At 46.1% G+C, this 26,417-nt stretch overlaps 1 protein-coding gene across 9 annotated transcripts in view; it reads right to left on the bottom strand.

Annotated features, from left to right (window-relative positions):
- LOC140388384 (ERC protein 2) overlaps window positions 1-26,417 on the bottom strand; it is a 1,175,365-nt gene that overhangs the window by 1,113,951 nt on the left and 34,997 nt on the right. For all 9 annotated transcript variants that reach the window (XM_072472461.1, XM_072472462.1, XM_072472470.1 and 6 more), the window contains exon 3: window positions 13,478-14,283. In XM_072472461.1, the coding sequence (XP_072328562.1) occupies window positions 13,478-14,149 (672 nt within the window). In that variant the 5' untranslated portion in view covers window positions 14,150-14,283. The remainder of the gene's footprint in view (window positions 1-13,477; window positions 14,284-26,417) is intronic.

The raw sequence follows: 26,417 nt of genomic DNA, 5'->3' as shown, positions 1-26,417 counted from the left end.
TTGATGGGAAATGTTCAGCCTGGAGCTCAGTTACTAGTGATGTACCACAAGGATCTGTTTTGGGGCCACTGCTGTTTGTTATTTTTATAAATGACCTGGAGGAGGGCGTAGAAGGATGGGTGAGTAAATTTGCGGATGACATTAAAGTCGGTGGAGTTGTGGACAGTGCGGAAGGATGTTGCAGGTTACAGAGGGACATAGATAAGCTGCAGAGCTGGGCTGAAAGGTGGCAAATGGAGTTTAATGCAGAAAAGTGTGAGGTGATTCATTTTGGAAGGAATAACAGGAATACAGAGTATTGGGCTAATGGTAAGATGCTTGGTAGTGTGGATGAGCAGAGAAATCTTGGTGTCCATGTACATAGATCCCTGAAAGCTGCCACCCAGGTTGATAGGGTTGTTAAGAAGGCGTACGGTGTGTTAGCTTTTATTGGTAGAGGGATTGAGTTTCCGAGCCATGAGGTCATGTTGCAGTTGTACAAAACTCTGGTGCAGCCGCATTTGGAGTATTGCATGCAGTTCTGGTCGCCACATTACAGGAAGGATGTGGAAGCATTGGAAAGGGTGCAGAGGAGATTTACCAGGATGTTGCCTGGTATGGAGGGAAGATCTTATGAGGAAAGGCTCAGGGACTTGAGGCTGTTTTCGTTTGAGAGAAAGTTAAGAGATGACTTAATAGAGGCATACAAGATGATCAGAGGGTTATTTAGGGTGGACAGGGAGAGCCTTTCTCCTCAGATGGTGATGGCTAGCACGAGGGGACATAGCTTTAAATTGAGGGGAGATAGATATAGGACAGATGTCAGAGGTAGGTTCTTTACTCAGTGAGTAGTAAGGGCATGGAATGCCTTGCCTGTAGTGGACTCGCCAACATTAAGGGCATTTAAATGGTCATTGGATAAACATATGGATGATAATGGATTAGTGTAGATGGGCTTTAGATTGGTTTCAAAGGTCGGCGCAACATCGAGGACCGAAGGGCCTGTACTGCGCTGTAATGTTCTATTCTATTCTATTCATAGCTCTGCAAATCCTGCCAAATCAGTCATGAATGGAAGTAGACAATTATTCACAGAGAAGTCACCACAAAAATCGCCAACCTCAATGATGGGGGAGCCCAGCACATCAATACAAAAGACAAGGTTGAAGCATCTGCAGCCATCAGTGCAAATAATAATAATCTTTATTAATGTCACAAGTAGGCTTACATTAACACTGCAATTAATCTCATTCACCTCCTGAAGTCCCCAGTATCACAGATGCAATCTTCAGCTAATTTGCTTTCCTTCACATGACATCAATAAACAGCTGAAGGCACTGAATATGGCAAAGGCTATGGACCCTGACGGCATTCTGGCAGTAGGACTTGAAACTTTCGCGCCAGAACAGGCTGGCCCCTAGCTAATCTTCGCCAGTACAGCTAGAACACTGACATCTACCCGGCAAAGTGGAATATGTCCTGTACACAAAAAGCAGCCAAATCCCGGTCAGTCACCATCCCATCAATCTACTCTTGATCATCAAAGTGATGGAAGGTGTTGCCTACAGTGCTATCAAGTGCCACTTACACAGCAATAACCTGCTCACTGATGCTCAGTTTGAGGCCCACAAGAACCACTCAGCTCCTGATCTCATTGCAGTCTTGGTCCAAACATGGACAAAAGAGTTGAACTCAATGAGAGATGAGTGATTACACTTCACATCAAGACAACAGTTGAACAAGTATGGCAACAAGGAGGCTTAGCAACAATGAAGTCAATGGGAAGCATTTTGCAAGAGGACTAATCCGGTTGTCACAGTCCTTGGTGGCTTCAATTCGAACAGGAAACCCTAGGTCAGCCCGTGCCTGGTGCAGGCCCACTGAAGGGCCGGCCTTGACACCTTTTATTTCAGAAAAGTTTCAATTAGCCAGCAACAGGTTTGAATCTTCATTGCCAGCACATAAAAATGCAGTAATTACCCCCTTGGTCAAAAATCAACGTCTGCCCAAAAATTGGCCCTTCAATGGAGTCCCACTTAATGACCTCCCTCAACTTCAACTTGCTTTCAATGCCACTCATTACCTGTATAACTCCTCCAACTAAATCTTTAAGAAATTTCTACCCCATATCCTTTCCTGCACCAGCAAAACACTGAAACGGGGACACAGCCTTCACCTGCGTGGCTTGGCTTCCTTGTGGTCCCATTTCAGGAATGAAAAATCTGGCCCCTAATTCTGAAAGAAGGATTTAAATAAAGCCAACAACTTCATATTTCACAAAAGCAATTACATTTATCCACTGGATTGTTTTGGTGTATTTTTGATTTCCTTCTTCAGTTATTTCAGTCAACATAAAAATATAAATATGATCTACAATTTCAAATGGTGCATTGAATCACATTGCACATACCCACTTGTTGTCCTTGGCCTCTAGCTCCAGTTGACACTTGGTCTTTGTTTCCCCCTTTGCACTGCTGCTCTTCTCTGACCTTCAAATGATCATCTCTAACTCTTCCCTTCTTTTTCTTGACTTCTCGGTCTCGATTTCTGGAGATAGGCAGGCTATCAACCAATATTCATCAATCCCATCAACTACCTTGCCTACCTATATTACACTATATGCCAAAGAATCCATTCCCTGTGATCCACTCATCAATCACCCCAAAAACCCCTCCCCAGCTCCTTTTTAAATACAGGAGCCAAATATGCAACAAATGACCTTTTACCTCCCCATTTCCTGTCTGTCCAAGCTCTCAAAAGCTCCTTCCAGGCAAAATAGCGATTTCTGTGTACATTCAATTTACTATAGTGCACACAATGCAGTCTCCGCTACACTGGCGAGATCAAATGCAAATTGGGTGTCAGTTTTGTGGACTACCTCCTTCCATCTGCAAGCATAACCCCCAAGCTTCTGGTCATCTGCCTTTTTAATTAACCAACTTCTTCTCGTGCCACTTCCTGTTTTCAGCCTCCTGCAATGTTCCAATGAAGTTCAACATAAGCTTAAGAAACAGTACCACATCTTTCGATAAAGCTTTCCAGACTCAACACAAGAGTTCAACATTTGCAGTCTGTAACCACTGCCAACGTTTTGTTTCATTATCTTTGCAGGTTTTTTTATTCTCATTTTTCGCTTGTGTTTTTGGAAGGCAGTTATTCATCAGTCTGCCTCGCCTTAGACACATCTTTTATTCCTTTACCACTCCCTTACAATTAATGACTTGGATGAAGGAACCAAATGTGCAGTTGCTAAATTTGCTGGTGGCACAGGGTAAGTCAGGAAGTAAAAGGACACAAGGAGTCTGCAAAGGGACAGGTGGGTTATGTGAGTGGGCAAGAATGTGGCAGAACGTGGGAAAATGTGAACTTGTCCACTTTGGCAGGAAAAGCAGTATATTATCTAAGTGGATAGAGATTGCAGACCAATTGTTGCAGTTCACCCACGCACTCCTTGATTGTTTGCCATTGCCTATCCACTGTTATCCCTTTACATGGGCAGCACGGTGGCGCAGTGGTTAACACTGCTGCCTCACAGCGCCGGGGACCCGGGTTCGATTCCGACCTTGGTAACTGCTTGTGTGGAATTTGCATGTTCTCCCGTATCTGCGTGGGTTTCCTTCGGGTGCGCCAGTTTCCTCCCACAGTCTAAAGATGTGCAGGTTAGTTGGATTGGCCATGCTAAATTGCTCCTTAGTGTCCAACGGTTAAGTGGGTTTTGGGGGGAGGTTGGGGGCTTGGGCCAAGGTGGGGTTCTCTTTCGGAGGGTCGGTGCAGCCTTGATGGGCCAAATGTCCTCTTTCTGCACTGTAGAGATTCTATGGTACAGAGGAATCTGGGTGGCCTGTAGGCCAGACATAGAATTTACAGTGCAGGAGGCCATTCAGCCCATCAAGTCTGCACCGGCCCATGGAAAGATCACCCTACCCAAGCCCACACCTCCACCCTATCCTCATAACCCCATCTAACCTTTTTTTTTGGACCAGGTAAGGACAGTGGATTTCCTTCCTTAAAGAATATTAGTGAAGCGGATGGGTTTTTACAACAAGCGACAATGGTTTCATGATAATTATGTTTTCATGGTCATCGTTAACACTTTAATTGAATTCAAATTTCATTATCACTGTGGTGGTATTCAAACCCTGGATTTCTAGTCCAGCAGCAATACCACTACATCACTGCCTCCCCGTAAAACAGAATGTGGAGTTGAGGCCACAATCAGATTAGCCATGATCTGTTGAACAGTGGAGTGAGCTCATGGGGCCAAAGTGCCTACTCCTGCTCCTGGTTAGCATTACGTTCATTGGCCCTGAACCCCAACCCATCTTCATTTAATCTTTCCTGCCTTTCACCCAATCACAGACCTTCAACTTGTGCTCTTCTTCCCGTCCATCCCACCACCACGTCCCACTTTCACATGCTTCAAATCTATTACCTTTCCAACTTTTCCCAGTTCTGATAAAAGGTCATTGGCCTCAAACGTCAACTTTATTTCTCTTTCCACAAATGCTACCTGACCCAAGTGTTGCTAGCATTTTCGGTTTTATGTCAGATTTCCAGCATCTGCAGTATTTTGCTTCTGTCATTCAATTGTGGCTGGTTTTCAAATGGTTAATTTCAAAGAAAAGCAGCGGAGTACTCACCAATACCCTGGGCAATATTTATCCTTCAGCCAACAGTGCTAAAAAGAAAATTATTTGTCATTATCACACTGCTGTTTGGGGGACTTCCGTGTAAATTGGCTGATTTGTTTCCAATATTACAAGTGACTACACTTCAAAACTACATTAAAGCACTTTGAAACATCCAGAGATCAGGTAAAGGTGTGATAAGTCATTCCCTCTATTGCAGGAATTATGCCACTCACCATCAGTCTGCTGTATATTGACCCATGCCAATCTTCACATGTGCCATTAGTCAATTGTCTGCCAGCTCCTCCCAATTGATAAGTGGAAGTGGTCAATCACCTCCTTCTGGTAAAGTACAACTGTCCAAGATCGGTTTATCACTGACCAACCATCAATTATCATCTTCCAATTGTTTGGTAAACCCACAATAATTCACCATGGTTTTGATTAGCCAAATTCAAAGCACCCTTCTCCAAATGACAGTCAAGGTGTATACGATCAGTATTTAAAATAAGATTTTTTTTTTCTAAAAAAGGGCTTTGCAAACAATACAGGGACAGTTAGCTTCTGCTTCAATTATTTAACTGGAAAAAAAAGATTGATGATTTTTTAAACTTGTTTCAAGCTGGGTGGACAGCTGACATTTTCTATCTTTGAAGATTTTTTTTTTTAAATGATGAAAATTCTATGTAAATTCCACCAAGTAACTGACCTGAAACAGAGAATTAAATGTCAAATATAGGCTATGATTACTTCAGAAAAAAAGTTTATTTGAGATGCATTCCACTTATGAAACCATTTGATGAACAAAAAAAAAATGGTTTTGAAGAACCCAAACTTGAAGTGCATAGGTACCAGGGTAGACAATACATTAGATTCACTAAATTTGATGACTCACAGGCTGTATCCAGAGAATGATGATCAGTTTAAAAAATATGAAATATTTCCGAATGTTATTTGTAACTTAAGTTTACATTTTTGATAAAGTAATTGCAGAACGATAATTATACAGTATACAAGAAGACTATGGCACTAGAAAGTTCCTAAACTATCAAATAGAAATTTCAATTAGTCCTCAGCTGGAGTATTATGGGCAATTCTTCACACACGCCAAGAAAGATGCAAAGGCCTTAAAGGAGAGAGAACAGAGGAGGTTTATTGGGGATCAGAAACATTAGGTCGAAGGTTGGAAAAAAAGTGAGGACTGTCCTTCTTGGAATAAACAAGGTTAAGAGATGACCTAACAGCAATTATCAAGATGAGAGGTTTTGATAGAACAGATAGGAAAAAACCTACTAATCAAATGCAATTGTTTTAAAGTCAACGGCAAACCATCTAATGGGGAGATAGGGGGGGGGGGGGGGGGGTTTCAATATTTTAAGAAAGCTTTAGAACGTTTGCTTGTAAATATAAAATTCGGAACAAGGTTACATCACTGCCACAAATCATGAAAATGACTTAATGGAGGACTTAATGTGGTAGATTATATCCCCGGCTGAAGAATCTGGAACTAAATGGCCATAGTGTCAGGAAAAGGTGTTGGCCATTTATGACTGAAATGAGGAGAAATTTCTTTACTCAAGCTTCTGGGTCATTGGAAATCTCTACGCAAGAGGGCTATGGATGTTCAGTCATTTGGTATATTTAAGGTGAAATTGATCAATTATTGGGCTGGGAGGGAATCAAGAGATTTGGAAATAGGGCAGGAGCTGGTGTACAAAACCAACCATGATCTCATTGAATGGCAAAGCAGGCCCAAAGGGCCGCATGGCCTACTCCTATTTCTAATGCTTTTACGAAATTCACGAGAAGAATAAAATAAGGAAAAACTGGATATTTTTGGATCTATATGGTAAACTCACACTGCCGGTTTGAAATGTTGAAGTGCCCAGATATACCGCGAGCCAAATCATGTCATTGCAAACACAATATTAAACAATAACAAATTAAGAAAATTAAAAAGTATGACAAAACAAATTCAGTTCTGTAAATGTGGCTGTGAGGACAGCCAGGGGTGGAAACCGTTCATTGGATTTCTTCAACGTGAATGGAGGGGTCAGTGGGGGTGGTATCGGGGAATGTTGGCGGCCTGTGTTTCTGATCACATTGATATTTGGTCATCTGAGAGTTTCATGCACATATGTAAAAGGCCTTCAATAAAAAAAATATAGAAATTTTTTTTATTTTTTTTTATATAAAAATGACTGAAATCAAATTTAAACTTTCCATTAAATGATGACATCTGCTTCAGGTTAAATTTAGGATTTCTTAAAAAATCAACTCAATTGAGATCACAAATTAAACCTCAGCAACTTGGCAATAAAATACTGGTAAACATCAGAAATTAAGGAAGTCACAAATATATTAAGTACATACTTCTTCATTTCAGAAATCAACAGGAAACAAAATCTTTAGCATCAAAATTGGGAGACCTCATGATATGTGGCCACGCACTTCGCAGGTTGAGTGTGGCTATTTAAGTTGTTCAACTTGGAGCAAACAGTGTGGAATGAAATTCATGTTAGAGCAGAATCTCACACAATCTCAACAACCACATTTTTATTTACCTCGGAATAAAATCATGTTTTTTTCCCAATTGGTCTTGTGCTGCTAGCTCTGAATGTACTACAAGTCCCGCACAGCCAGCAACGTATTGAAGTAAACACACCAGATTTTTCTTGTTATATTTAAGGTCAACAACCAAGAAAACCTTTTATTGGGTCTTCTGAACTTCATTAAACACTTTGTTCTGGCAGCAATACCATCCAAATGTGGAGAGGAAAGTTGATACTTTGCAGGCTTGTCCAGTGTTCTATCATGGGCAGCTTGCACATCTCCTTTGTACAGGGATCAACAATGATAAAATGCACTATACAAATGTTAATGAAGAATAGAATACTTTTATCATTCTCCCAATAGCTGGTTAATGATTTAACAGCAAAATTCTCCATTATTCTATGATATGGGCAGCACGGTAGCGCAGTGGTTAGCACTGTTGCCTCACAGTGCCAGGGTCCCAGGTTCGATTCCCGATAGAGACACTGTCTGTGCAGAGTCTGCACATTCTCCCAATGTCTGCATGGGTTTCCTCTGGGAGCTCCGGTTTCTTCCCACAAGTCCCAAAAGACGTGCTGTTAGATGAATTGGACATTCTGAATTCTCCCTCAGTGTACCCAAACCGGCACTGGAGTGTGACGACTTGGGGATTTACACAGTAACATCATTGCAGTGTTAATTTAATGTAAGCCTACTTGTGACAATAATAAAGATTATTATTAAAGGACAAGGTAAGAGTTGAGATTAATGATGTGGACTTTCAACTAGTTAAAGGGGAGGAAGTCTCAAGAGAGGTTAGTAAAGTTTCCAGAACAAATAACAGAACAGAGAGTATGGAAAGCAGCAGGAATCTTACTTCTGACAAAGCAGATAAAGGGACAACAATGAGAGGAGGGGCAGTCAACACAGGATTGTGGGGTTGTACCTAAATGCGCACACTATAAAAAACAAGGTAAATTAGCTTGTAACGCACATTGAAATTGGCGGATACGATAGTGTGGGGATCAGAGATATGGCTGTAAGGGGATCAGGGCTGGGATGATGTATCCTAGCGAATGGACAGGCAGATGGGCAGAGGGGGCTGGGCTGCCTGGTTAGTAAGAAAATGAAACTAAATCGATAACCAGAAGCGATATAGGGTCAGACGGTATAGAATCTGTGTGGATCAAGTTGTGGAATCACAAAGCAAAAAAGATTCTGATGGGAGTTATGTACAGGTCCCTTAGCAGTAGGCAGGGTGTGGGGCAGAAAATAAATCAGGAGATAGAAAAGGCATATAAGAAAGGCAATATTACAATAATCATAGGGGAACATGCAGGTGGATCTAGAAAATCAAGTTGGTAGTGGATCTCAAAAAAAGGAATTTGTGGAATACCTGCAAGATGTTTTTTGGAGCAGCTTGTGGTAGAATCCAATAGGGAACAAGCAATTTTGGATTTTGTGATAAGGCAGACTTGATTCGGGAACTGAAGGTAAAGAAACCCTTGGGGGCAGTGACTACAATTCACCCTGCAGTTTGAGGTGGAGAAGCTGGAATCTGATGTAATGGTATTATAATTGAGTAACGGTAACTACAAAAACATAAGGGAGGAGCTGGCCAGAGTTGATTGGAAGAGGAGCCTAGCAAGGAAGGCAGTGGAGCAGCAACGACAGGAGCTTTTGAGGGTTATTCAGGAGGCACAGCAGAAATTCATCCCAAGGAGGAGGAAACATGCCAAGGGGAGGGTGAGGCAACCATAGCTGACAAGGAAAGTCAGGCACAGCACAAGAGCAAAACAAAGAGCATACAATGCGGCTCTGAGTAATGTTTCGATTCGGAAACCTTTAAAAGCAAGGAGAGGGCACTTATAATAATAATCATAATCTTTATTATTGTCACAAGTAGGCTTACATTAACAATACAATGAAGTTCCTGTGAAAAACCCCTAGTCGCCACATTCTGGCACCTGTTCATTAATCGGCCAGTTAGCCCGATTTTGAACGTTGGTAAGACTTTAGAGTCCATTATTAAGGAGGAGATTGCGGAGTACTTCAAAGTGTATTGTATAATAGGGCCGAGTCAGCACGGCTTCGTCCAGGGGAGGCCATGCCTGATGTGTCAGAATACTTTGAGGCGGTAATGAGGAAGTTAGACAGAGGAGAGCCAGTGAACGTGGTCTATTTGGATTTCCAGAAGGCCTTTGACAAGGTGCCGTACAGGAGCCTGCTAAATAAGATAAGAGCCCATGGTGTTATTGGCAAGGTACTGGCATAGATAGAGGATTGGTTGACTGGCAAAAGGCAGAGAGTGGGGATAAAGTGGGGTGGCATGGTAGCACAGTGGTTAGCACTGTAGCTTCACAGCACCAGGGACCTAGATTCGATTCACTTGGGTCACTGTCTGTGCGAAGTCTGCACGTTCTCCCCTTGTCTGCATGGGTTTCCTCCAGGTGCTCCAGTTTCCTCCCAAAAGACGTGCTTGTTAGGTGAAGTGGACATTCTGAATTCTCCCTTGGTGTACCCGAAGTGCAGCGTTAATATAAGCATACTTGGGACACGAATAAAGATTATCGATCATTATAAAGGGATATTTTTCAGGATGGCAGCCGGTGGCTAGTGGTGTTCCACAGTGTTGGGGCCACAATTATTCGCAATATACATTAACAATCTGGAAGGAGGAACTGAGGGCATTGGGCTTTTATTTATTTGGGACATGGGTGTCGCAGGCTGGGCCAGCATTTATTGCCCATCCCAGTTAAGAGTCAACACATTGCTGTGAATCTGGAGTCACATGTGGGCCGGACCAGGCAAGGGCAGCAGATTTCCTTCCCTGAAGGGCATTAGAGAAGCAGATGGGTTTTTAACAACAATTGACATCATCAGATATCTAATTTCAGACTTTTATTGAATTCAATTTTCACCATCTGCAGTGGTGGGATTTAAACCTGCGTCCACAAAGCATTACACTGGGCCTCTGGTTTACTATTCCAGTGACATTACCATTATGTCACCCCCTCCCCGATAAAGATATGTAGAGGGACAGGTCGTGTTGAAGAGGTGGAGAGGCTGCAGGAAGACTTGGACAGGCAAGGAGAGAGGGCAAAGTGGCAAATGAAATACAATGTGGAAAGGTGTGAGGTTATGCAATGTTAGCATTCATTTTAAGAGGGTTAGAATAAGAGAGTAGGGATGTACTGCTGAGGCGGTGGAAGGTTCTGGTCAGACCACATTTGAAATTTTGTGAGCCGTTTGGACCCCATATCTAAGGAAGGATATGCTGGCCTTGAGGGAGCTCAGGGGACTTTCACAGAAATAATCCCCGGAATGAAGGGCTTGTCATGAGGAGCAGTCCAGGACTCTGGGTCTGTACTCTATGGAGTTTAGAAGGATGAGGGGAGGGAATCTCATTGAAACTTGCAGAACACAGAGGTTGAGATGGAGTGGATGTGGAAAAAATGTTTCCACTAGTAAGAGAAACTAGAACCCGAGAGCACAGCCACAGACTGAAGGGATGATCCTTTAAAACGGAGATGAGGAAGAATTTCTTCAGTCAGAGGGTAGTGAATCTGTGGAACACATTGCCACGGAAGGCTGTGGAGACCAAGTCACAAAGTATCTTGAAGACAGAGATAGATAGGTTCTTGATTAATAAGGGGATCAGGGGTTACAGGGAGAAGGCAGGAGAATGGAGAGGAGAAACATGACAGCCATGATAGATTAATGGAGCAGACTCGATGGGCCGAATGGCCTAATTCTACTCCTATGTTTTATGGCACAACACAATTTGGAGGATTCACTATGGCTGCCCATGGGAAGCACTCCACTGTGAACAAAACCTGCCAAGGAAGAAACCATAACAAGACATTGCAGCTGACACCACATTCCAGTTCCAGTATCAACATCAAATTCTGAACTCTTGTCAATAGTTAACAAGTTTGGAAATCAAGTCATCACTATACCAGTACAGGACTGACAAGTTTTGATTTCTCCATTGGTTAGGTCGCAATAATGATTAGATTAAATTCAGGCTTCAATCGGTACCTGGAATTCGTTAAGGGAGGGCAGAAGGTTATTGCTAATGCATTGTAGTCCGAAGGAAAGCAAATAGTTTAGTTTGAAGCAAGCTTCAATTCGGCTCAATGAATTACCACCTTAAATGCCTTGTGATTCCACCCACAACTCAGCAAGATTTTTGTTGGCATCAAATAGCCGGACATTTAAAACTCCAAACAGCTGATGAAAGTGATTGTTTTTTTATTAACAAGTTACTACAACTCTAAAACAAAAGGAAAGTTTAAAAAAATAACTGGGTTTGAAAAATATTTTGTTCAAAAACTTCGATTTCCACACTCCTACTGCATGGGACTTAACAGATCAGCAGAAAACAGGTGAACACTGTGGATTTCGGAGAAGTTGGAAGGAAGAGGGTTAGTGGAGAACAAAATCATAAAGTAATAAGTCTCAAGGGGTTTCTTTCAAGGTCAAGAAGAAATCTCCAAAGGGAGGCAAGGTGAGTAACTCTCCTCCTCCTGATGACACAAAGCCTTTCCACCATCTTTAAGGCACAGGTCAGGAGTGTGATGGAACACGCTCCACTTGCCTGGACAAGTGCAGCACGAAAAACACTCAGAAGAAGCTGGACATCTTCCAGGACAAAGCAGCCCACTTGATTGGCACCCTTCCCACAAACATTTAATCCCTCCACCACCAACACAGTACGATCTACAAGATGCACTGCAGGAACTCACTAATGCTCCTCAGGGAGCACCTTCCAAACCCACAACCACCACCATGTAGAATGTCAAAGGCAGCAGACACATGGGAACACCACCATTTTGAAGCTCCCCTCCAAGTAACTCACCATCCTGACTCAGCAATATACCACCATTCATCATTGTCGCTGCGTCAAAATCCTGTAACTCCCTCCTTAACATCACTGTGGGTCTACCTGCAGGAACTTGAGCAATTCAAAGGACAGCTCACCACCACCTTCACAAAGGTATTTAGGGATGGGCAATAAATGATAGCCTGGCCAGCGATGCCCACATCCCGTAAATTAAGTTTTTTTAAAAAGGTGGCTAGTCATTGATGGTGGAGTAGAGAAAGCACTCCTGGGCAGCACGGTGGTGCAGTGGGTTAGCCCTGCTGCCTCACTGCGCCGAGGACCCAGGTTTGATCCCAGCTCTGGGTCAGTGTGTGTGGAGTTTGTACATTCTCCCCGTGTTTTTGTGGGTTTCGCCCCCACAACCCAAAAATGTGCAGGCTAGGTGGATTGGCCACGCTAAATTGCTCGTTAATTGGGAAAAAATTAATTGGGTACTCATAAAAAAAAATTTTAACCCAAAAAAAAAAAAGAGAAAGCACTCCTAACGAAAGACAGGCCAACACTGGAGGACAGAGACAGAGCTGGAAGATGAAGGTAACTGAAGATGAGGATGAGTTCAATGTTAAATAACATGGGTAGCTCGTGGGATTTGACCGTGATGGAGGTAAGGAGGACAAATATTTGCCTACCGGAGAGTACTAACTCGGAATGGTATGGTTTTGAGTCGCTGAAACAGGGAGCGCAGCAAGATGAACATTTAGAGATATCCTGTGAGAAATCACAATAACGTGGATCGATGTTTTATCGTTGGAAGAGAGGTAGGAGCAAAAGGTGAGTACACAAGTGTTCATCTTAGTTTAATTGGAGGGTAAAAAAACAGCTGCGGAACTAGCAATAAGGCACGCATGTGTCAAGTGGCAGACAAGGAGAAAGACAAAGACTAAAGTTGCATGGCAAACATACACTAAATCGTGTGTTCTGTTTGTTTTGCCCTCCTTTTCTCATCTTCACTTCTGTTTCTCTTCCTTTCCATCAAGTTCTCTTTCCCCAAATTCATTTCCCTCTACTGCCACCAACTATTATTTTTATCTTCATCTCCCCCTCTCCATACTTTTTCACTTTGCTTTTTTTCCAATTCACCTTTCTAACTTTTACCTATCTCTCTGACTCCACCACTACAAACAATGGAATGCATACAGATGTCTGTACTCAAGTGTGTGACTAAATTTAGGCAAAAATAAATGGGAACTGGGGCACAGTCAGGTGAGTGGGCAGGGTAAAAGGGGGCAGCATCTATGCCACCTATCTGGGCATGGTGAAAAATGTAACTAGTTAGCTAGCGGAGGGTCCAGTCAGTCTCTTGGCTGATGTCCATCGGAGTCAGTTGCTCAAAGGTGAATTATCCATCTTGCTGTAAAAAGAGGGTTAGGAAAAACTGGTACAAACCACGATTTAAACTGTCAAATCATCTTTTGGCAAAACTAAGACCAAAATCATGAAAAAATAATTATACCTGGCTTTCCTCATGGGACACTCTCATCTGCTCTTTGAGGACTGACATCCTGGCCGCCTCCTCTTTCCTCAGCACTCGTTCCTTCTTCAGCTCGGGGCTCCAGAAGGTTTTGATGCTGTTCATGGACGACCCCAGCTTGGTGTCTTTAATTTCCAGCTCCTTCCGGAGGATCTCGTTCTCTCTCTGCAGGTCCTTGAGCTGCGCCTGCAGATCGACCATGGTGTTGTCGCGGACCTGCCTCAAGGTGGAGGGCACTTGATGGTGATGGTGGTGCGAGGACGGGGTCACCATGCCACTGTGCTGGTGGTGGTGGTCGCTGAAGGACAGAGTGTCCCCGCCGAGGGGCAGCCCAGCCGAGGCGATGTTGGGGCTGCTGCCCATGGCCGTGACCCGCCCCCCGTAGGTGGCCCGGTTGGTGGCCCGGCCCAGGGTCATGGTGCCTTTGGGGAAGCTGGTGGAGGCGACCCCTTCGTGGTCGCTCAGGTACATGGGTCCCGACGTGGCGTAGGCGGCATTCAGCGACTGGATGTTCTCCATGGACAGGGTTTTGCCCGCTCCGCCCGTCCCGCTGCTGTTGGTCCTGCGGTGCCCCAGGCGAGGAGAGCGGGGAAGCCGGGGAGACCGCGACGGGCTCCCCTCCACGTGGCCCACGGCCCTGGAACTTCCATACATGGTTCGTGTGTCTCTGAGTCAAATGTGTCAGGACTCGCCCACCAGTCACCGCCTCTCGCTCCAGCTGCCCGTTCCAGCTTGTTACTGCATTTCCACTCGTGACGAGAGACAAGGGTTTGTCCTTCTCCTCAGACCTGGAAAACATTTGGGGGGTGGGGGGGGGGAAGAAAAAAATAATACAGGCAATAACTTTTCCTGACAAAACGAACAGATGAAAAATTGAGGTAAATCACTTGTAGGGGGAAACCAAATCTGATTAATATTATCCTGTGCAGCATTAAACACAGGTAACATAGCCATGTGCATTCCAAAACTAAAACCTCATCCAGAGTGGGACAGACTTACTACGATAGTTCACAAAAGAGCATTTTTCACTCGAGCTGACTTTTTCCTTCTAATTATTCTGAAGGTAAAGCAAAAGAAAAATACAGATTTAATGATTTGCAAATATTGAAGCGGTTCCCGCGTTTAATAGGAATGTGTCAGCTTGCTGGAGCAGCGGGAGAGGTCTTTATACCATGAGTAATGAATAGTTTGATTAAATTGCTTTTGAGTCAAGTAAAGGCGACATCCTACTCCCAGTTTAATTTGCATATCTTGCAATCCTTGGAGGAATATCTTTATCTGCGTTCTTTCATTTCACACCGCCACCCACCCCCTCAACTACCTTCCTTTCTTGCCCCGCCTCCTTAAGTTTTCTCTTCCTATACCTTTCTATGCTATCTTTTAGCTTCCCCTCCCGTAGACCAAAAGATACAGCAGCTTCCATACTCTAACAAAAGCAACTTTTATTAAAAAGCACCTTTTGAAGATAATAAAGTATTCCAAAGCACTCCACAGCAGTGCCATACAGCAACATTTGACACCGAGCCACGAGGTGAAATTAGGGCGGATGGCCAAAAGCTTGGTCAGGGATAGATTTCCTCAAGGAGCGTCTTAGTAGAGAGGGGTAGAGAGACCAAGGAATCTTGGCTGTTGGGTTGGAGGAGATGACAGAAAAAGGGAGGCATAAGGCTACTTTAAAACAAGGATGATAATTTATTAAGAGCAAGGCATTGCTTAACCTGAAGTTGATGCAAATTAGCAAGCAGAAAGGTGATGGGCGAGAGGGATTTGGTGCAAGTTAGGACACGGGTTTTCTGTGACATCACGTTTGCAGAAGGTAGGTGGCACACTGGCGCATTGGTTATCACTGCTGCCTCACAGCACTGAAGACCGGGTTCGATCCCGAACCGAGTCACTGTCAGTGTGCAGTTTGCACATTCTCCCCATGTTTATGTGGGTCTCAACCCCACAACCCAAAGATACGCAGCATGGGTGTGACCACACTAAATTGCCCCTTAATTGGAAAAAATATAATTGGGTACTTTATTAAATTTATTTTAAAAATGTTTGCAGAAGGTAGAATCTGGGATAAAAGGTATGGTTGAGGGTTTCAGCAGCAGATGAACTGAGGCAGGGTGGAATCAGGTGACATTCGTCGACTCCCTACAGTGCAGAAGGAGGCCATTTGTCCCATTAAGTACCCACTGACCCTCCAAAGGAGCACTTTACCCAGGTCCACTCCGCCCTATCTCCATAACCTAACCTGCTACTAATCCCTGGACACGAAGGGGCAATTTTAGCACGGCCAATCCAACCAACTTGCAGATCTTTGGACTGTGGGAGCAAACTGGGGCACCCGGTGGAAACCCACACAGGCACACGGAGAAGGTACAAACTCCACACCGGCAGTCACCCAAGGCCAGAATTGAACCGGAGTTCCTGGTGCTTTGAGGCAGTAGTGCTAACCACTAATGTTTTAATCATGGAATGGATGTGTCACTGGAAAGCCATTTTAGAGCACATATGCAATCAAGAGTCTAATTCAGCCTCAGACATTTGCCAGGGACATGGATCAAGTCAGTTCACTCAAACTTTTTATTTTCCAGCAGAGACTGAAGACAACAGCTTTGGTCTTCCCAATGTTTAGCTGGAATAAATTTCTGCTCAGCCAGCACTGGACAAGCAAGCAGCAAAGGAGGACTGAGGTGAAGTCATAGTGAGATACAGTTGGGTGTTGTCAGTACACCTGTGAAAACTAACACACTGTTTTTGGATGATGTCACCAATGGCCATAATATGGATGAGAAATAGTTTTTTTTTGGGGGGGGGGATGGATAAATATGAGGAACATCAGAGGTACTAATGCAGGAGCAGGAAGAGAAGCCACTACAAGCTAGACTCTGGCTATGATTAGATCTTAGATAATTGAACCAGATGAGTGCAGTCCCATCCAGAGGAGGATGGCATGGTCCACCATGTCAAAGGCTGCAGGCAGGTTGAGAAAGTTGAGGGATATTTATCTTTCTCCCAGTCACACAATGTCATTTATGATGTGAATATGTATTTTGCAATTATGGCAGGGGCGGAGGTCCACAGCATGCAAATGGCTGTGCCAAATGTGTAAACTTTCACCTGCTTCCGAACTGAATCAAAATCATAAAGATCTGTCGAATTGATTACTTTTGCACTGTGTCGGAAATAAGCAAGTGCTATTAATGAAAATGCTCATCTCTATAAAAACCCACGGGCAGAAAAGGATCAGCTGATAGGAATTGTGATTTTAAAAAAAAAAAAAAAAAATAGGTGAAAAGCAAATTACTGCGGATGCTGGAATCTGAAATGAAGGAGAAAATGCTGGAAAATCTCAGCAAGTCTGGCAGCATCTGTAGGGAGAGAAAAGAGCTAACGTTTTGAGTCTGATGACTCTGACAAAGAGTCATCGGACTCGAAACATTAGCTCTCTTCTCTCCCTACAGATGCTGCCAGGCTGGCTGAGATTTTCCAGCATTTTCTCAAATAAAGAGGTGATGTGTCGACCAGCAGCACAGCAATCTGACATAACTAATTACTCCCAATAGTGCCACACCCGACCTCAGGTCAGACTCTGAAATTTTTTTTAAATTTTTTTTTTTAAATATATTTTATTCAAGATTTTTTGGCCAAACATAACAGTACATAGTTTTTCTTTTAAACAACAATAAAGCAATATAAATAACAGTGGGCAGTTTTAAACAAGTAAATAAATAATATATAAACAGAAACAAAAACAAAACTAAATGGCAACTGCCTTGTCAAAAATAGTTACTCTCCAAAGATACAATCCAATGTACATTACCTATAACAAATGTCTATACATATACAATGACATCCCGAAGAGCCCGCCCGGATCCTCCCCCTCCCTCCCCCCTGGGTTGCTGCTGTTGTCTTTCTTTCTTTTTCGTTCCCTCTATCGTTCTGTGAGGTAGTTGACGAACGGTTGCCACCGCCTGGTGAACCCTTGAGCCGAACCCCTTAATACGAACTTGATCCGTTCTAACTTTATAAACCCTGCCATGTCGTTTATCCAGGTCTCCACGCCCGGGGGTTTGGCTTCCTTCCACATAAGCAATATCCTGCGCCGGGCTACTAGGGACGCAAAGGCCAAAACATCAGCCTCTCTCGCCTCCTGCACTCCCGGCTCTTCTGCAACCCCGAATATAGCCAAGCCCCAGCTTGGCTCGACCTGGACCCCCACCACCTTCGAAAGCACCTTCGCCACCCCCACCCAGAACCCCTGTAATGCCGGACATGACCAGAACATGTGGGTGTGATTCGCTGGGCTTCTCGAGCATCTCCCACACCTATCCTCTACCCCAAAAAATTTACTGAGCCGTGCTCCAGTCATATGCGCCCTGTGTAGAACCTTGAATTGTATCAGGCTTAGCCTTGCACACGAGGATGACGAGTTTACCCTACGGAGGGCATCAGCCCACAGCCCCTCCTCAATCTCCTCCCCCAGCTCTTCTTCCCATTTCCCTTTCAGCTCATCTACCATGATCTCCCCCTCGTCCCTCATTTCCCTGTATATGTCCGACACCCTACCATCCCCCACCCATGTCTCTGAGATCACTCTATCCTGCACCTCCTGCGTCGGGAGCTGCGGGAATTCCCTCACCTGTTGCCTCGCAGAAGTCCTCAGTTGCATATACCGAAATGCATTCCCTTGGGGCAACCCATATTTTTCCGGCAGCGCTCCCAGACTCGCAAATGTCCCATGTACGAACAGATCTCTCAATTGTACTACCCCAGCTCTTTGCCATGCTCCAAATCCCCCATCCATTCTCCCCGGAACAAAGCTATGGTTATTTCTTATCGGGGACCGCACCGAGGCTCCCGTCCTTCCCCTATGCCGTCTCCACTGCCCCCAAATTTTTAATGTTGCCACCACCACCGGGCTTGTAGTGTATTTCTTCGGTGAGAACGGCAACGGTGCCGTCACCATTGCTTGTAGGCTAGTCCCCTTGCAGGACGCCCTCTCCAATCTCTTCCACGCCGCTCCCTCCCCTTCTCCCATCCACTTACACACCATTGAAATATTGGCGGCCCAGTAATAATCATTTAGGCTCGGTAGTGCCAGCCCCCCCCCTATCCCTACTATGCTGCAAGAACCCCCTCCTCACTCTCGGGGTCTTCCCGGCCCACACACAACTCAATGCTTTTCTCGATTCTCTTAAAAAAAGCCTTCGTGACCATCACCGGGAGGCACTGAAACACAAAGAGGAATCTCGGGAGAACCACCATTTTAACCGCCTGCACCCTACCTGCCAGTGACAGGGACACCATGTCCCTACTCTTGAAGTCCTCCTCCATCTGTTCCACCAATCGTGTTAAATTAAGCTGGTGTAAGGTTCCCCAATTCTTGGCTATCTGAATCCCCAAGTACCGAAAGTCTCTTGTTACCTTCCTCAGCGGTAAATCCTCTATTTCCCTGCTCTGCTCCCCCGGATGCACCACAAACAACTCACTTTTCCCCATGTTCAATTTATACCCCGAAAACTCCACAAACTCCCCAAGTATCCGCATGATCTCTGGCATCCCCTCCACCGGGTCCGCCACATACAACAACAAATCATCCGCACACAAAGATACCCGGTGTTCTTCTCCTCCCCTAAACACTCCCCTCCACTTCCTGGAACCCCTCAGTGCTATGGCCAGGGGCTCAATCGCCAGTGCAAACAATAACGGAGACAGGGGACACCCCTGCCTCGTCCCGCTGTAAAGCTGGAAATAATCAGACCCCCGTCCATTCGTAACCACACTCGCCATCGGTGCCCTATACAGCAACTGTACCCATCCGATATACCCATCTCCAAAGCCAAATCTCCTCAGCACCTCCCACAGATAATCCCACTCCACTCTATCAAATGCTTTCTCGGCATCCATCGCCACCACTATCTCCGCTTCCCTCTCTGGCGGGGGCATCATCATTACCCCTAGCAACCTCCGTATGTTCGTGTTCAGCTGTCTCCCCTTCACAAACCCAGTTTGGTCCTCATGAACCACCCCCGGGACACAGTCCTCTATCCTCGTCACCATTACCTTGGCCAGAATCTTAGCATCTACATTTAAAAAAGAGAAATGGGCCTATAGGACCCGCATTGCAGCGGGTCTTTCTCCTTCTTTAGGAAGAGCGATATCGTTGCCTCTGACATAGTCGGGGGCAACTGCCCCCTTTCCCTAGCCTCATTAAAGGTTCTCGTCAGAAGCGGGGCCAGCAAGTCCATATACTTCCTATAAAATTCCACCGGGAATCCGTCTGGTCCCGGGGCCTTCCCCGCCTGCATGCTCCCAATCCCTTTCACCACCTCCTCCATCTCAATCTGTGCTCCCAGTCCCGCCCTCTCCTGCTCCTCCACCCGAGGGAATTCCAGCTGATCCAGAGAGCACATCATTCTCTCCTTCCCTTCCGGGGGCTGAGCTTTATATAATCTTTCGTAGAATGCCTTGAACACCCCATTCACTCTCTCCGCCCCCTGCTCCATCTCTCCCTCCTCATCTCTCACCCCCCCTATCTCCCTCGCTGCTCCCCTCTTCCTCAGTTGGTGGGCCAGCAACCGGCTCGCCTTCTCCCCATATTTGTACTGTACACCCTGTGCCTTCCTCCATTGTGCCTCTGCATTACCCGTAGTCAACAAGTCAAATTCTACATGTAGCCTTTGCCTTTCCCTGTACAGTCCCTCCTCCAGTGCCTCCGCATATTGTCTGTCCACCCTCAAAAGTTCTTTCAGCAACCGCTCCCTTTCCCTACCCTCCTGCTTTCCTTTATGTGCCCTGATAGATGTCAGCTCCACTCTAACCACTGCCTTCAACGCCTCCCAGACCACTCCCACCTGGACCTCCCCATTATCATTAAGCTCCAAGTACCTTTCAATACACCCCCTCACCCTTAAACATACCCCCTCATCTGCCAATAATCCCATGTCCATTCTCCAGGGCGGGTGCTGTTCTTTTTCCTCCCCTATCTCCAGGTCCACCCAATGTGGAGCGTGGTCCGAGATAGCTATAGCCGTGTACTCCGTCCCTGTCACCTTCGGGATCAGCACCCTTCCCAAAACAAAAAAGTCTATCCGTGAATATACTTTATGGACATAGGAGAAAAATGAGAACTCCTTACTCCTAGGCCTGCTAAATCTCCAGGGGTCTACTTCTCCCATCCGCTCCATAAAGTCCTTGAGCACCCTAGCTGCAGCCGGCCTCCTCCCGGTCCTGGACCTTGATCTGTCCAGCCCTGGGTCCAGCACCGTATTGAAGTCTCCCCCCATTACCAACTTTCCCGCCTCTAGGTCCGGGATACGTCCCAACATACGCCTCATGAAATAGGCATCATCCCAGTTCGGGGCATATACGTTCACTAGAACCACCGCCTCCCCTTGCAATCTGCCACTCACCATCACGTATCTACCCCCACTATCCATCACTATGGTCTTTGCCTCAAACAGTACCCGTTTCCCCACTAATATAGCCACCCCCCTGTTCTTTGCGTCTAACCCCGAATGAAACACCTGCCCCACCCATCCTTTGCGTAGTCTGACCTGGTCTATCAGTTTCAATTGTGTCTCCTGCAACATAACCACATCTGCCTTTAATTTCTTTAGGTGTGCGAGTACCCGTGCCCTTTTAATCGGCCCGTTCAGCCCTCTCACATTCCACGTGATCAGCCGGGTTGGGGGGGCTCTTTACCCCCACCCCCTCCCTTGACAACTAGCCATCCCCTTTTTTAATCCAGCTCTTCACCCGGTTCCCACGTAGCCATATCTCCCCCCAACGGCGCCCTCCCGCCTCGACCACCCCACCCCGTACCAGCTCCCCCTTCTCCCCAGCAGCAGCAACCCAGTTAACCCCCCCCCCCCGCTAGATCCTTTTCTAGCGTAATTGCACCCCCCATATTGATCCCAGAAGTCAGCAAACTCTGGCTGACCTCGGCTTCCCCCCGTGACCTCGGCCCCCACTGTGCGAGGCCCCCTCCTTCCTGCTTCCCTGTTCCCGCCATGATTACCATAGCGTGGGAACAAAGCCCGCGTTTCCCACTTGGCCCCACCCCTAATGGCCAGCGCCCACAATTCCTCATCCTCCCTCCCCCCTCTTCCCCACAACATGGGGAAGAGAGAAAAGTTACAGGGTCGCAAGATTAACAACTTGAGAGATCATCCCTTCCCCCTTTTTCCCTCCCTTCACCTCACGTAATCACCCCACCACTTTGTCCCAAACGTTCTTTTTCTGGCCCACCTATTCCAGCTTCTCCTCCACAATAAATGTCCACGCCTCTTCTGCCGTCTCAAAGTAGTGGTGCTTCCCTTGGTGTGTGACCCACAGTCTTCCCGGTTGCAACATTCCAAATTTGACCTTCCTTTTGTGAAGCACCGCCTTGGCCCGATTAAAACTCGCCCTCCTTCTCGCCACCTCCGCACTCCAATCTTGATATACGCGGATCACCGCGTTCTCCCACCTACTGCTCCGAGTTTTCTTCGCCCATCTGAGGACCATCTCTCTGTCATTATATCGGAGAAATCTCACCACTATGGCTCGAGGTATTTCTCCAGCCCTCGGTCTTCGCGTCATAACTCGATAAGCTCTCTCCACCTCCAACGGGCCTGGCGGGGCCTCCGATCCCATTAACGAGTGAAGCATCGTGCTCACATATGCCCCGACGTCCGCCCCTTCTGCACCTTTGGGAAGACCAAGAATCCTTAAATTCTTCCTCCTCGCATTATTCTCCAGCACCTCCAGCCTTTCCACACACCTTTTGTGTTGTGCCTCGTGCATCTCTGTCTTCACCACCAGGCCCTGTATTTCGTCTTCATTTTCAGCGGCCTTTGCCTTCACGACCCGAAGCTCCTGCTCCTGGGTCTTTTGCTCCTCCTTTAGCCCTTCAATCGCCTGTAATATCGGGGCCAGCAGCTCCTTCTTCATCTCCTTTTTAAGTTCTTCCACACAGCGCCGCAGGAACTCTTGTTCGTCAGGGCCTCATACTAGACGGCCACCTTCCGACGCCATCTTGCTTTGTGCTTGCCTTCCTTGCCGCTGCTCTAGAGGATCCTCCGCAATCCGGCCACTTTCCTCTCCTTTTTCCATCCGTGTCCAGGGGGAATTCCCTTCTGGTTTACCGCACAGTGTTTTTAGCCGTTAAAATTGCCGTTGGGGCTCCTATTAAGAGCCCAAAAGTCCGTTCCACCGGGAGCTGCCGAAACGTGTGACTTAGCTGGTCATCGGGGGGGGGGAAATCACCACACGTCAGCTTGATGTGCTCCTGGTCGGGAAACTAATATCACAACCTGATTTTTTTCTCAAATTTCAGGTGTGACATTTTTCCAGAGCGCTGTTCATTAATCGTGTTCACCTGCTTATCTCAGCACAGTCCAGGGGGGATTAATTAGCTACACATCCAAGGGATGGCAAAAAGCGGGCCTCATTCAATTCTCAAGACACTGCAACCTATATATCATTCTGCAGACAATAGGACATCTTCCTTAATTTACCTCCAAGAACTCAGCTTTCAACTCCTCTCTATTGCAATTTGTCTAGCTTTTATTTGTTCTTTTCTGCCCAATCATGAAACGATGCATTGTGCAATGTGACAACTTACTAATAACCCAGTTTTGCACTTTTAAAAATAGCAAATGGCATGTATCTGAATGATAAACACACTTAAGTAGGTGTTGTGTTCTCCCATAGTGTAGCATTTCTTGCAGTAGCAGTGACCCAAGGTATTTTAATCAGTTTATGAATAGGTTGGTTTACCAGAAAATAAATCACTCTCTCTTCTGATCACTTTAACAGCTAAATGTCCGAATTAAAATTTACTTTTTAATCACGAGTACAAATACACAAGTGTCGTCAGCGTATACTTCTGTAAAGAAGCCTGTGCTCGCTGTGTACAATGATAGCAACTGGGATACCATATTTTGCCATTATATGAATTGTTTTGCATTCTAGCTTATTTTTGTCCTAGCGTGCAAGCTCACTGCACAAAGGAAGTCAATTACCAGGACAGATCCAAATTTTACACTAATCATTGGTCTGACATTGCTTTTATGTCTGGGCACATTGAAAGTGTTTGTTGTTGTGCATGAACAGATTACTTGCTCTAAAGTTACTGGCCATATCAACATCCCACAGACATTGTTCCAGGATGGAGCGAGTCCAAGCTATCAATCGTTACTTCTTTCCAGCTGTTATAACCTGCCTGCTTACCATTGGCTGGGGACTAATGACAATCCCACAATCCTGTGGGAGTATGAGCTTCCCCAATGAGGGGGGGGCGGAGTATGTATATATATATATATATATATATATATATATATATATATATATATATATATATATATATATATATATATATATATATATATATATATATATATTATATTTATTTATATATTGTATCCTTAAAACGCGTGCTGGATTCTTCGTGGCCCTCAAAACTGGCGACGAGGGTTAAAGTGAATAGCTGCCTACACTGCTGAAGCCACCTCCCTGGATTTTTGTTGGATACAGGTTGGAAGTTGTTTTCTATTATACCATGCCTCTGTACGGACATTTGGATGTTTTTGATGCTGCGCTGGAAAGCTGGAACCAGTAAGCACAACGGATGTGTTACTATTTCCGGGCAAACAATATCACCGAAAATGAGTGCCAGGTGGTCATATTGCTCACCGCCTGCGGCCCGCATACGTTTGGGGTGATTAGGAGCCTTCTGTACCCAGCTGCGCCAGACACCAAAACATTTGATGAACTTGTGAATTTAGTGGGGCAACATTTTAACCCAACCCCGTCCACGATAGTCCAGCGTTACCGGTTTAATACTGCTGAGAGGACCCCAGGAGAATCCCTTGCTGACTTTCTATCCAGGCTACACAGGATTGCGGAGTACTGTGACTATGGTGAGACCTTGTCAGAAATGTTACGCGACCGTTTGGTTTGCGGTACTAACAATGCGGCCACCCAGAGAAAGTTGTTAGCTGAGCCAACATTGACTTTTCAACAGGCCATTCAAATAGTATTGTCCCGAGAGAGCGCAGAACGAGGAGTGCAGGAGCTACAGTGAATGGAGGTGCATGCCTTGGGGCGCAACCCTTTCCGTCCGAAAACATCCCCCGCACTCCTGCGGTACCTTGGGCGAGGCGACGTCCGGATCGACGCCAGTGGCCGTCGGACATTCCTCCCCGAAGGGAGCCTTCTCCAGAACCAATGGATGAGGAGCCATATCCATGTCAGACTTGTAGGTGCCGACCCCGTCGCGGATGCCGGTCCTGGGGGCGCCGGAGGTGCTGTCATTCCGACCGAAACTGAGACCAGCCCAGGGGCCGTACCTTCCATGTGGATGAACCTGCGGCAACTACTCCTGAGGGCTTGGAGACGGAGGACGATTGCCTGCAGTTGCAATGTGTGGCAACTCCCCGTGTGGCCCCCATTAAGGTGACAGTACGGATCAATGGTCACCCACTTGAGATGGAGTTGGACACTGGCGCAGCAGTCTCCGTGATCGCCCAGAGGACATTCGACCGCATCAAGCAGGGTATACAGACCCTTATATTAACCGACTCTCAGGACAGGTTGGCCACCTACATGGGGGAACCACTGGACATTGCAGGAACTACAATGACCCCTGTTGTTTATGGACACCAGGAGGGGCGTTTCCCACTTATCGTGGTGCGCGGCCATGGGCCCAGCCTGTTGGGTCGGGACTGGTTGCGCCATTTGCGGTTGCAATCGCAGCACATCCTCCAAACAGTTTCTGGAGGGTTGACTGAGGTGCTAGGATGATACCCAGATGTATTCCAGCCCGGTTTGGGGAAAATAAAAGGGGCCGTAGCCCGTATCCAAGTCGAACCAGGAGCCTCGCTGCGCTATTTCCGGGCGCGCCCGGTGCCTTATGCCTTGCTCGAGAAGGTAGACGGGGAGCTCACTCGTTTGGAGAGTTTGGGTATTATCAGACCCGTCCGTTTCGCTGACTGGGCAGCACCAATTATACCTGTAATTAAGCCAGATGCCACAGTTCGCTTGTGTGGCGACTATAACCTTACAGTGAATACGGCTTCCCGACTCGACCGATATCCAATGCCTCGCATAGAGGATCTCTACGCGAAGCTTGCAGGCGGACTCTCGTTCACAAAATTAGACATGAGTCGCGCCTACCTACAGTTGGAGCTGGACCCTGCCTCCCGACCATATGTAACGATTAATACACACCGGGGCCTGTATGAATATACACGGTTGCCCTTTGGAGTATCCTCTGCCTGCGCTATTTTTCAACGTGTTATGGAGGTTATTTTGAGAGGTTTACCACGTGTCGCTGTCTACTTAGATGACGTTTTGATTACAGGGACGTCGGAGCAGGAACATTTGGAAAATGTCCATCAGAACGCGGTAGAAGTTAGAAATGCAATAAAGATACAGGGGGAGGCGGTGGTCTTGGTAAACGTATATGCCCCGAACTGGGATGATGCCAATTTTATGAGGCGCATGCTAGGACGCATCCCGGACCTAGAGGTGGGAAAGTTGGTAATGGGGGGAGATTTTAATACGGTGCTGGAGCCAGGGCTGGACAGGTCGAGATCCAGGACTGGAAGGAGGCCGGCTGTAGCCAAGGTGCTTAAAGATTTTATGGAGCAGATGGGAGGAGTAGACCCGTGGAGATTTAGCAGACCTAGGAGTAAGGAGTTTTCGTTTTTCTCCCATTTCCACAAAGTTTATTCGCGAATAGACTTTTTTGTCTTGGGAAGGGCGTTGATCCCGAAGGTGAGGGGGACGGAATATACGGCTATAGCCATTTCGGATCACGCTCCGCATTGGGTAGACTTGGAGATAGGGGAGGAAACAAGAGGGCGTCCACCCTGGAGAATGGACATGGGACTAATGGCAGATGAAGGGGTGTGTCTAAGGGTGAGGGGGTGCATTGAAAAAT

The sequence above is a fragment of the Scyliorhinus torazame genome, chromosome 13 (assembly GCF_047496885.1).
Source record: "Scyliorhinus torazame isolate Kashiwa2021f chromosome 13, sScyTor2.1, whole genome shotgun sequence".
In the NCBI taxonomy this organism is placed as follows: domain Eukaryota; kingdom Metazoa; phylum Chordata; class Chondrichthyes; order Carcharhiniformes; family Scyliorhinidae; genus Scyliorhinus; species Scyliorhinus torazame.
The sequence above is the reverse complement of the archived record's forward strand: the minus strand, read 5'-3'. Positions and strand labels throughout refer to the sequence as shown.